The sequence below is a fragment of the Priapulus caudatus genome, unplaced genomic scaffold, assembly GCF_000485595.1.
Source record: "Priapulus caudatus unplaced genomic scaffold, Priapulus_caudatus-5.0.1 Scaffold258, whole genome shotgun sequence".
Classification (NCBI taxonomy): Eukaryota; Metazoa; Priapulida; class Priapulimorpha; order Priapulimorphida; family Priapulidae; genus Priapulus; species Priapulus caudatus.
Window position 1 is genome coordinate 147,266 of NW_014577319.1, and position 11,782 is coordinate 159,047.

Sequence of the window (11,782 nt, forward strand, 5' to 3'; positions counted from 1 at the left end):
CCACTAGAGAGGGAATGTAATGTGTTGTCATTGGGATAGAGAGTGTGAGAAGTTGTGTTGGTGGCCCCCACTAGAGAGTGAATGTAACGTGTAGTAATTGGGATAGAGAGTGTGAGAAGTTGTGTTGGTGGCCCCCACTAGAGAGGGAATGTAATGTGTTGTCATTGGGATAGAGAGTGTGAGAAGTTGTGTTGGTGGCCCCCACTAGAGAGTGAATGTAACGTGTAGTTATTGGGATAGAGAGTGTGAGAAGTTTCGCTTATTATCCCCACCAGGGGGGAATATAACGTTTCGGTAATCATGGAGGAGAGAATAGGAGGGCACTGTGGTGACCCCACTATGGACACAGGCACTTGAAACGTTTCAATAAAATATAATGCTAAATAAATACGAAATATATTTAATACCAAAGTCTTAATGTTTCTATACTCTCTTTCACCTATTAATATTATTGCCGACAATTTCCTGTAAATGCCATCCAAATGCTCATCTACAACAAACACTGACTGCCGCCAAGCGCCATTGCTTCCGCTGCAGTGCAGCACACTAACACGTGCATGCATGCGTGTATATATATAAGTGTCAGTGTGCAGCACTGCAGCGACAGCAATGGCGCTTGGCGGCAGCCAGTGTTTGTTGTAGATGAGCATTTGGATGGCATTTACAGGAAATTGTCGACAATAATATTAATACTAAATAATAGGTGAAAGAGAGTATAGAAACATTAAGACTTTGGTAGTAAATAGATTTCGTATTTATTTAGCATTATATTTTATTGAAACGTTTTAAAGTGCCTGTGACTACGGCTGTGAGCAAAATCATTTCGTGTTTCTGATGAAAAAACTAATCGTATTGTGAAGGTTACTTCTGCCATCATCATATTGCACTTTAGCGCACATGGGGATGGAGTGTTACACGAATCGCACATAATAGTCACAACAATGACTGTCGCCTAAGAGCATTGATGCGCGAATTGTTTGTTACGCTGTGCTGACAGCAGTGCTGCTGCTGCTGCTGCTGCTGCTGCTGCTGCTGCTGCTGCCATGTATTGTTGACTAATGCGTTTTTTCTGACGCTGTCGCCAAAGCGTATTAGTTTGTTGTCATTGTCAAGGCAGACGCATTTCCTTTCCGTGGTTTAATGCATTATATATTAGGTGCGCATTGATGCGCGGCATTCGCGTGATTGTATTATAGAGAGGTGGCATGGGCCAGTGATTTTTCTGTGTACTTTTCTGTGGCTAGCATCTAGCATATATGCGCTAGCTTTATTATTCGTTTCTGTTGCAGTGCCGGATCAGGTGGCCAACTTCACGTTTTTAGACATCCATGATACACGTGTTTCTGTTTGGTGGTCGCCTCCTGTGAATGCTAACGGAATTCTAACGGGTGTGTATTACTTGGTAGGGGTTCTACATCGAATCTCAGACCATCTGTGCTGTGCACACTTATTTAGATACGTGTACGGGATGGAAATTGTGGTATGGTGTACTTTCAATATGTCAATGTTTGCCTCCTGCCTTACATAAAGGCACATTCTTATGTATTTGCTAACACGACTATAATATAATGTAATGTAGCGTAGGCCTATTGTAATATATATGGTTCCTGTTTGTAAATACATTTGTCAGTTTGTTTGTTTGTTTGTTTGTTTGTTGTTTGTTTGTCAAGGAATGGTGTGTGTAAATGTCAATGTCTATATATAATAATAATATGAATATATATATATTAAGCAATCATCTGTTTAATTGCAGGCTATAAACTGAAGTATCAGCAGAATGATAATGTGGCAACGGAGAACGTCTTGTCATTAGAACCGGAGGTACACAACCAAACAGTAACCGGCCTTGTCCCCAGCACCGAATACCTGTTCAGCATTGCAGCAAGCACCAGTCAAGGCCTCGGTGCTGTGACCACGGCCACCATTAAGTCAGGTACAGAAATCAAGCATCATGGCACACTGAGAATTCTGGTGGCGGTGCTACAAACTGCAGTTGAAGAGCGTGTTGTAAATTTAAATTTCACCACCGTGAAACTGTACGGACGACAAGCGGTTCCATACCATCAAAACACAGGAAATCTGTGGACTACCTGTATTGCTGCCAATTGTTAATATTATATAGAACCGTTAATTTTGTTTTCTAGGAAAATCCTAGTTGTGTTTGACCCAAGCACATGTGCCAACTACTCGTTATGTTATGCGGGATTGTCATGACTATCTTCATGATGTTCTGCTGTTTTCGTAGGTGTTCCACCGGAGCTTCCAGGCCCTCCAACAGGACTGCTGGTAAGCAACGTGATGGCGAGATTGGCCACTCTGTCGTTTACACCCGGCTATGATGGCAAGACCTCCATCTCTCTGTGGATTGTTCAGGCAAGGGTAAGTGCACCTACGTCGTATATCTTCACGTAAGACTTCATCGTCTGCTTTCCTTCGTGGAATTGTCTTTCCTGGTTTAGTTGGTAAGCATGAAGACCAGATGTGCATAAAGGTTGAAGGATTAATCGTATTCGAGCGACAGGTGGATTTTGCATCACTACTTAAGTTTTTTCACCAGATTGTTCCATTTTAAAAGCTGCTGGGCCCACAAAGTTTTTCGTTTAATTCGAACAAATTTTTCCAAATTGGGGATCATCTTCTCACAGCAGGCAGTGCTGTTAGACCTATCACTCTTATTTTTCCTGTGTAAATCCTGCCAACCAAGAGGTGGTGCCGCATGCCTGGACATATATATATATATATATATATATACACTCACACATATATGTATATATTTATTTATTTATTTATGTTACGCATCTATTTCATTAATGAATCCCCCCCCCCTGCAGGATAAAAGCAGTGGGGAGTGGGGGACGATCCACGAGGAGAGCAGTCCCGAGGCGACGGCGCTATCTGTCATCAACCTGCGTCCGTACACCAACTACACGCTGCGTCTCATCGCCAGCAACGTCATCGGCGAGAGCGCTCCCAGCGACCCCACGCAGCTGTTCCTGACGATGCAGGCTCGGCCGGCGACGGCGCCTAGTGACATCGCTGCACGCACGGTCGATGCCAACTCCATCACTGTCCACTGGGTGGTGAGTTAATTTATTGTTGCTTATGCACTTTTTACTCTGCATAGCAGTGATCACTGTCTACTGGGTGGTGAAATTATTTATTGTGTTTTACTTACCTCCTGTTTAGCTCCTGTTACCTCTTGTTTAGCTGCAATCACTGTTCATTGGGTGGTGAGTGGAAATTGTTTTCTAGCTCGGTTTTTACCCATACTAGTGACAATGGTGCTCTCTTCACTCAGTTAAATGAGGTGTCAAGTATTCTAGATTGCACCTTTCTAACGACTGCCAGTCCCACCAACCCTAATTGGATCATATATCCTCTAATTACACCTCCATTGCACACTTCTACAGCAGGCAGTGTTGCCAGAGTGATTTTTTCCATCTTTTTCCTACGTAAAAACTACCAAGAACCTGTCTAGGTGGCACACACACATCGCCACACGAGCACCAACAGTAGACGCCGCTTCTTTAAACGTTCCCTTGTCTTCACAGCCACTCGCCGATGACGAGTGGAACGGGATCCCGCGCGGCTACAGCATCCAATACGAGGCGACGAGCGACGACGGCGGGCCGCCGCGTCCGCCATTGCACATGCGTGCGCCGGACGCGTACGCTAACAGCGTCGTGCTGTCACAGCTGCGCGCGTTCACCGAGTACAAGATTGCAGTCACGTCCTACAATGACGTAGGCAGCAGTCCGTCGAGCAGCACCGTACTCAGCAAGTCGAAGGAATCGGGTGAGTGCGCCGACGACACACGACGTCACGTTACATCACGTCGCGCCGTGCGTGTGTAATTCGCATCACTCTTTGTAATCCACGAAGGTTATTTTTGTCTTCTATAATATCGTGCCATAATAGTGTCATAATATAGATTCGAGAGATAGAGAGTCTATTTTATGATGTGAATAATAATATTATTCTAAGTCTATTTATTCTAAGTATTATTATATTTCTTATAAGTCTATTATTATTCACTCCTGATATTGTGAAAGGATAAAGATGCATGTTTATTGTCTTACTCCTAAGAATATGGTTGTGCTGTAGAAACTCTAGAAGTGTACCCACGTTCTTGTATTTCTTTCAATCTTCATTTCATCTACTGTAAATTTTTTGCATAGATGGTTCTTGCATTTAATTTTGGTAGTTGTGCAGTGAGTAACGGGGGATTCTTTGTTGCAGTGCCGACAGCAGGAGCAGCGTACGTGAGTGCTACTGCTACTGGAGCCCAGACTATATTCGCAGATTGGCAAGACGTTCCCAAGGCGCAGCAGAATGGAATCATCCTGGGCTACAAGGTTCATATACTCGCAAAATGACGGTTGAGGTTTTCACTGTTCAAACACTGATATTTGTGAATGCATGATTGATACCGAATATCTGTTCATAGTCTTGTCTGTAGACACAGTGATATAAATGCATAATAAGCTACTATGCATTTACGTTAAATTTCACGATAGACTAGGTTTGAAAAGATAAATTTTTGTCCCTACTTAGGGATGCAAGTGAACAAGAAAGAAGTACAGAAGCTGACACAAACATATTGCAATAGTATCTGACTTATAGAGTGCAGATGTAATCATTAAAAATTAAATAGTTATACAATACAATATAAATTTATATAAAAAGTTTTCTAAATAAATATTTTCTAAATACTGTGGTAAAATATTAATAAGCATATATTATATATATATATAATTATATATATATAATATATAGTATATATATAAACAAAGTCAAGGGTATTAAGAATAAGGGTGTTTAAAGTTCTAATTAGAAGCATTCGAATTACATGCTCTTCATCAGGTTCAGCAGACATTGAGAAAATAATTAAAACAATACAATGCGTTATAGATAATCAAAATGAATTACACAATTCGCGCGGTGCCATGAATGAATACGTGACGGACAAAAGAACACGACATATATATAGACCACGCAAAAAACACACACACACACACAAACAACACAACATACACACCTCACACCATCCACACACCACACACGACACACCCCACCCAACCCCGCCAAAAAACAGCACAAACACAGAAAAACACACACACACACACAACGAAGCAAATGGACTCAAAAAATCACGCGTAATTCACTGCCCCTGGATTCAACACAACCAACCCTGAGAATTTATTTTGCTCCGTCATGTAGTCGACGTGAGGTAAATTGTAATATGGTGTCCGTTGGCAGAAACACAAACACGCACGTACAACAATGTGTGACCGGTGGTTTAAATGGTCAGCTAACCTGGAAAACCATGCAAATTGAGCGAACAGTTCTGAGTGTGTTCAATCAAACGCTACTCCGCAAGGCGGCGTTTTGTTTCACCATATATAGTAAATTTCGGTGCATTTAACGCATTCAATGGCGTAAATGATAGGTTCGTCGACATTGCAATGTAAATGAATCCCGCATCTATACAATTTGCCGTAGGCTCCTTGAACCCACAGACCTTATTCGTGATAAAATTTGCAAGACTGCAACGTTTCGAACAACACGGGGTAAGAAAGCTAGATTGCTCACAGGGCTGTCCGAGTTGTAAAGCGGTTGCTTGAAACAAGACAGTGTCGCGGAGGTTGGTATCACGTCGTACGAGATGAAAGGTGGTTTGAAAAAGATGTTAACTGTGATTGGATCGTTTTGAAGAAATTTTATAATTATCAATAGACCAAACTTTTGATGTTGCAGAATTGAAGGGTTGATAGGTTAAAAACCAATAGACATCATGTCTGACCGTTTTATTCACGCCGTTTTTATCTAGCGTTAATTAACGAGCCGCAATTTAAGGAAGTATTTTTTTTAATTTCTTAGTAGTAGATCAGATATGATTATAGCCAACGGCGTGCTAAAACCATTCAATCATATTGGAGCTTTGTGTTCAGGGGCCTCTAGGCAAATTTATGTGCGGGATTCATTTACATGCAGTGTCGAGAACCATCATGTTACGCCATTCGAATGCGTTAAAGCCAAAAATTTACTATATTGGCGAAACAAAAACGCCGCCTCTTGCGGATAGGTTATGTTGAACACCTAAGATCTATGTTGCCCAATTTTGCCATGGGTTTTCGCGGTTTGCTGACCATTTTACCAAACCGCAATCACCACATTGATACGTGCGTGTTTTGTGGCTGCCAACTGATCATCCATATTACAATTACCTTCACGTCGACACATGACTGAGCATAGAATAAATTCTGAGGGTTGCGTTGTTTGATCCAGGGCATGAACGTAAACTCTTAATTATGTGTGATTTTTGAGTCCATTGCTTCTGTTGGTGTCCGTTGCGTGCGTGCGGTGGCGTTGGCTTGTGTGTGTGTGTGTTGTGCGGATGTGTGTGTGTGTGTCTGTGTGTGTGTTTGTGCATGTGTTTATATATGTGCCGTGTTTTTTGTCGTCCGTTCTTTCTATCGTCGTGAAAATTTTTGAGTCGCATTGCTTCGGTGTGTGTGTGTGTTGGTGTGTGTGTGTCGTGTGTGTGTAGCATGTGTGTGGGTGTGTGTGTGTGTGTGTTGTGGTGTGTGTGTGTGTGTGTCGTGTGTGTGGTTGTGATTGTGTGCTGTGTGCTGTTGTGTGCACCGTGTGGTGTGTATGTTGTGCTGTATGTGTGTGTGTGTTTGTGTGTGTGTGTGTGTGTTTTTGTTTTGCTGTCGTTGTGTATTATATGATTGTGTGTGTTTCTTTTGTCGTCCGTATTCATTCATGCAACGCTGCGATTGTGTGACTCATTCATTTTGATTATTCTATAACGCGAGTTGTAATTGGTTTTTGATTAATTTGATTCTATTCACAATGTCTGCTTGACCTGATGAAGAGGATGTAATTCGAAGCTTGTCAATTAAAACTTTAAAAAAACACCCTTATTCATATACCTTAACTTTGTTTTTATCTACACGGAGTGTTCGTGTATGTACTTAACTAGTACTTATTATATATATATATATATATATATATATATAACAAGATTATTATACAAATATGTGAAAAAATAAGGAAATGACATGATGTGTGTGTTGTGTGACGTAGGTGATGTACGGAGGCTCGGATGTTGCGTTCACTCTGCTTGACGTCAACGACACACGTACCGTCATGCTGACCGGTCTGCGCAGCTTTGTCAACTACAGCGTGCAGGTGCTCGGCTACACGCGCATGGGCGATGGAGTGCTCAGCGACCCTGTCTATAATCAGACGAAGGAAGATGGTGCGTGAGCTGTCAGAGTCTATCCTCTTCCCCCTCTCCAACCCTGATCGCTCTTCCTTTTCGGCTTTCTCTCTCTATCTCTCTCTCTCTCGCTTTCTCTCTCGCACTCTTCCTATCTCTCTGCCTCTTGATCTCCCTCTCCACATTCCATTTCCTTTTCTCTATTTCTCCCTCTCTTCCTCTACTTTTTTCCTATTTTCCCTTACTTTTCCTCTATTTCACTCTACTTTTTATCTTGCTATTCTCACACACATGAGAACACACACATGGAAACATGCATTTCCTTATTCCTGTGCACTTCCTTAAACTCTGAATCTCACTTCTTGAATAACAAGCTATTTAACTCACGTTCACAATAATCTTAATTCACCCACTTATCTGTATTAGCCATGTGTTAGCTGTGCTGCTGCATCAAGTTACATCAGTTATTGCCCATGCCTTGCAGTGCCAGGGCCACCGACTAGCGTCTTCTTCCCTGAAGTGTCTTACACGACAGCGATGGTGAATTGGGACACCCCGGATGAACCGAATGGCATCATTACAAACTACAAGATCCAGTATTGGCTGGAAGACACTGATTCGTCGTCAGGCTACCCTCCCGTCGAGCTGAATGAAAATGGTGTGTTATTCGAATCCCCATCTGTGTGTTCTCTAAGTTCGAATTTAGAAGGTCGGGGGCATGTGCAATGATGTATGTAGTTATTAATTGTACAAATTGCCGTTAAGTCGAATTATCGTGAGCAATTATCGGTACAGACATCGTACACACGGCTCACTTCTCAGTATTTCTATAATATTTACTTTGTTCTATCAATTCAGGGCATTCATACACAACACAACCTCCAGGAGGAGAAATACTATGTGTTCGTAGTCTGTTATCTACAGTACCTTGATGTATCGCTACAGAGCTTCCATACTACAGCGTGATCATCTATTACGTACGTCTTATTCTCACGTGTTTCATTCTATCACTACAGAGCATTCGTACACGGCACACAACCTCCAGCGGGAGAAGTACTATGTGTTCAGCATCACGGCTAAGACGCGCGCAGGCTGGGGCCAGAGCGCCACCGTACGCGTTTACACAATCCCAAACCGCGACAAGCCCGGCGCTCCGTCGAAGCCCACGATCAGTGCGTCCCAGATCCTAGCACGCAGCGTCACCATGTCGTGGCAGCCCGGCAGTGACAACTACAGCCCCGTCAGGTGAGTTACTCATCTCATCTGTCCTACAGCTCCGTAAAATGAAAGTAACGGTAAATGTAAATGGTAAATCTCTGAGTTAATAGTTAAAACACGAGTTTAGCATCTTTTGAATGTTTGATGTTTCGAAGCAATGAGATTAATCGTTCTGAATATACATGCGTATTTTCCGTGCCCATGTTTGTGAACGGATCACTTTTATTTGTTGTAAATTTTTTTCTGTTGCTTTTGTTGGTAGGTACTACACTGTGCAGATGAGGGAGGGAGACAACCTTGCATGGAAAACACACCCTGAGAGCATATCTCCAGATCTGACTTTTTATACCATCACAGAGTGAGTGTCGCATACTAAAACAGCCAACGTTGCTAATTATTTTAGTGTGCATCAGTATTATATACATGGGTTCATGACATTCATTCATGAATTCTATGAAAATGTTTGAAATGATAATATCAAATGTTCTTACACATACTTTTGTGTTTGCAGTTTGACACCGTATACAAAATACTCGTTCAGGCTTCAGGCGACGAATGACAAAGGTGCGAGTGAATGGAGTACCCCATCTGACACTGTTGTCACTGAGCAAGATGGTAAGCGTCGGTCAGAGCTTCACAGAGAAAGCTTTTGTCATTTACAATAGTTATAATAAATCCTAAATCTAATAAAATCTCTCTCTGTAACCTGAAAATAGACCCATCTGTTCATAACAGTAATCTGCATACCCAAATGTCTTAATTTGCAAAATGTGCACCAAAAGGTGGAGCCACTGTGTAATTCACGTGTACTTATTGCGTATTGTCGCGTGCATTTCTTTCAGCGCCAGACGAACCCCCGAAACAGTTACAGGTACTGCCCTACACAGAGACGTCTGTCAGAATCACATGGGTGGCACCAGCCGACCACTCGTGGAATGGGAACAAGGAGGGGTACCTGCTTGAACATCGGCAGTATCCAAGCGTTTCGGATTTCATGGAGACGAAGGTTCCAAATCCGCAAGCCAGCAATTACACCTTGGAGCATCTGGTGAGCATGACCTGTCGTCGCGCTTGTTTAGTTTCACTTTCAGTAAACACCAGCGTTTGAGATTATACTCGCTTTAATGTTCGCACATTGTGAGCAAATTTTTTCAAGTAAATTAAACGCATCATAGTTCCGGTGACAGTTGACGTGATTGATTGTACGGTGCGAGTTCTCGACGTCTATTTCGGCTTCTGTCCTCTCTGCAGCTGGGAGACCGTGAATATGAGGTTCGCATCAAGGCTTATAACAGGATAGGACAGAGTCCTCCGTCTGCCCCAGAGACCGTCTACGTCGGAGAAGCAGGTAGAGTACGCCCATTTCCTGCAGCAGGCAGTCGGTGCGAGTTATGGTGTTATGACAGAGTCTAACAGAATCAAACAGGTGTATGAACATGTTAGAACATTGCGTAATGAATATTATAGAATATTGAATGAATATTCTAGAACATTGAATGACTGAATATGGCTGCACGTAAACATACTTGAACAGAGAGAATGAAATGCATTGCAGTCCAGATCATGACTATACAATGCAATGTAATTAGTATAACATAATAATATATAAAATAATAATATAATAAAATGCAATAAGTATGAGATGCCACGGTATTCTCTAATGGGTTTGTATACCGAGTCTTACAGATGGCAGTGGTACGGTGATAGAACAACGTGTGGTCTATGCTTGCTTGCAGTTCCCATGGAATCCCCCCAGGCTGTCTCTGCAGAAATGGTGAATTCCACCAGCATCTTCGCGACCTGGCTCCCACCTCCAGAGCAGACGAGAAATGGCGACATCCTCGGTTACAAGGTAACCGTACTCATGTTGTCATCTACATAGTCTCCTCTTCCAGTAGTTGCACTTCAGCAGGAGTCTATTTTGTTAGCTCACCTTGACATCGTCAAGCTGTCTGTGGTGTACCATAAAAATATATATATACCATAAAAACGTTAAATGGCGATCATTTAGGTGTAACGCCATCACTCGCCCACATCTCAGACTTTCACATCTCAAACATAGCGGCGTTTTGTTTCACCAATATAGTAAATTTGGCATTTAACGCATTCAATGGCGTAAATGAGGTTCGTCGACACGCATGTAAATGAATCCCGCACTATAAATTTGCCCCGAGGCCCTTGAACCACAGACCTATTCGTGATAAAATTGCAAGTACTGCAACGTTTCCGACAACACGGGTAAGAGCTAGATTGTCTCACAGGGTTGTCAGAGTTGTAAACGGTGCTTGAAACAAGAGTGTCGCGGAGGTTGGTATCACGTCTGTACAAGCATAAAGGTGGGTTTGAAAAGATGTTAACTGTGATTGGATCGTTTTGAAGAATTTTATAATTATCAATTAACAAACTTTTGATGTGCAGAATTGAAGGGTGATAGGTTAAAACCAATGGACATCTGTCTGACGTTTTATTCACGCCGTCTTTTCTAGGGGTTATTAACGACGCCCGATTTAAGGGAAGTATTTTTTTTAATTTCTTAGATAGATCAGATTGATTATAGCCACGGCGTGTAAAACATTCAATCATATTGGAACAGGGTTCGTAGCGGGTCTTCCAAAGTCTTATAAGTACTTATTTTGCCAAAAATAAGATAAGGGCCCTTATTAGTACTTATTTTTGGTGAAATCTTAGAAAAGTACTTAATAGTCCTTATTTTTTGCTAAAGGACCATTTTTCAACATTTTCTGTGTTGAATTTCGGCGAAACGGCTTTATATAAATATTATTAGCGTACTTTAATAGTCGGTGATCTATCAGAAATCGCCTAAAAAAGTCTTATTTTGGCCTCCAGAAAGAGTCTTATAAGTCCTTATATCAACATGTGTCTTACTACTATGAACCCTGTGGAAGCTTTTGTGTTCAAGGGCCTCGGGGCAAATTTATAGTGCGGGATTCATTTACATGCGTGTCGACGAACCTCATTTACGCCATTGAATGCGTTAAATGCCAAATTTACTATATTGGCGAAACAAAACGCCGCCTTGCGGATAGGTTTGTTGAACACCTAAGATCTATTTGCCTCAATTTGCATGGTTTTCCGGTTGCTGACCATTTTAACCAACCGGATCACCACATTGATGACGTGCGTGTTTGTGGCTGCCAACTGACACCATATTACAATACCTCACGTCGACACATGACTGAGCAGAAATTAATTCTGAGGGTTGGTTGTTTGAATCCAGGAGGCATGAACGTAAACTTTAATTACGTGTGATTTTTGAGTCCATTGCTTCGTTGTGTGTGTGTGTGCGTGCGTGCATGCGTGCGTGTGTGCGTGCGT

The 11,782-nt window shown here is 42.1% G+C and overlaps 1 protein-coding gene across 1 annotated transcript in view; it reads left to right on the top strand.

Moving 5' to 3' along the window:
- LOC106808176 (protein sidekick-like) overlaps window positions 1–10,328 on the top strand; it is a 16,280-nt gene extending 5,952 nt beyond the window's left edge. Inside the window, exons 7-20 of the mRNA XM_014810769.1 lie at window positions 1,290–1,388; window positions 1,754–1,933; window positions 2,246–2,379; window positions 2,832–3,080; window positions 3,552–3,795; window positions 4,240–4,355; window positions 7,093–7,267; window positions 7,713–7,886; window positions 8,245–8,473; window positions 8,709–8,804; window positions 8,958–9,061; window positions 9,289–9,494; window positions 9,698–9,794; window positions 10,183–10,328. Coding sequence (XP_014666255.1) covers window positions 1,290–1,388; window positions 1,754–1,933; window positions 2,246–2,379; window positions 2,832–3,080; window positions 3,552–3,795; window positions 4,240–4,355; window positions 7,093–7,267; window positions 7,713–7,886; window positions 8,245–8,473; window positions 8,709–8,804; window positions 8,958–9,061; window positions 9,289–9,494; window positions 9,698–9,794; window positions 10,183–10,328 — 2,249 coding nt within the window. The remainder of the gene's footprint in view (window positions 1–1,289; window positions 1,389–1,753; window positions 1,934–2,245; window positions 2,380–2,831; window positions 3,081–3,551; window positions 3,796–4,239; window positions 4,356–7,092; window positions 7,268–7,712; window positions 7,887–8,244; window positions 8,474–8,708; window positions 8,805–8,957; window positions 9,062–9,288; window positions 9,495–9,697; window positions 9,795–10,182) is intronic.
- The last annotated feature ends 1,454 nt before the right edge of the window (window positions 10,329–11,782 follow it).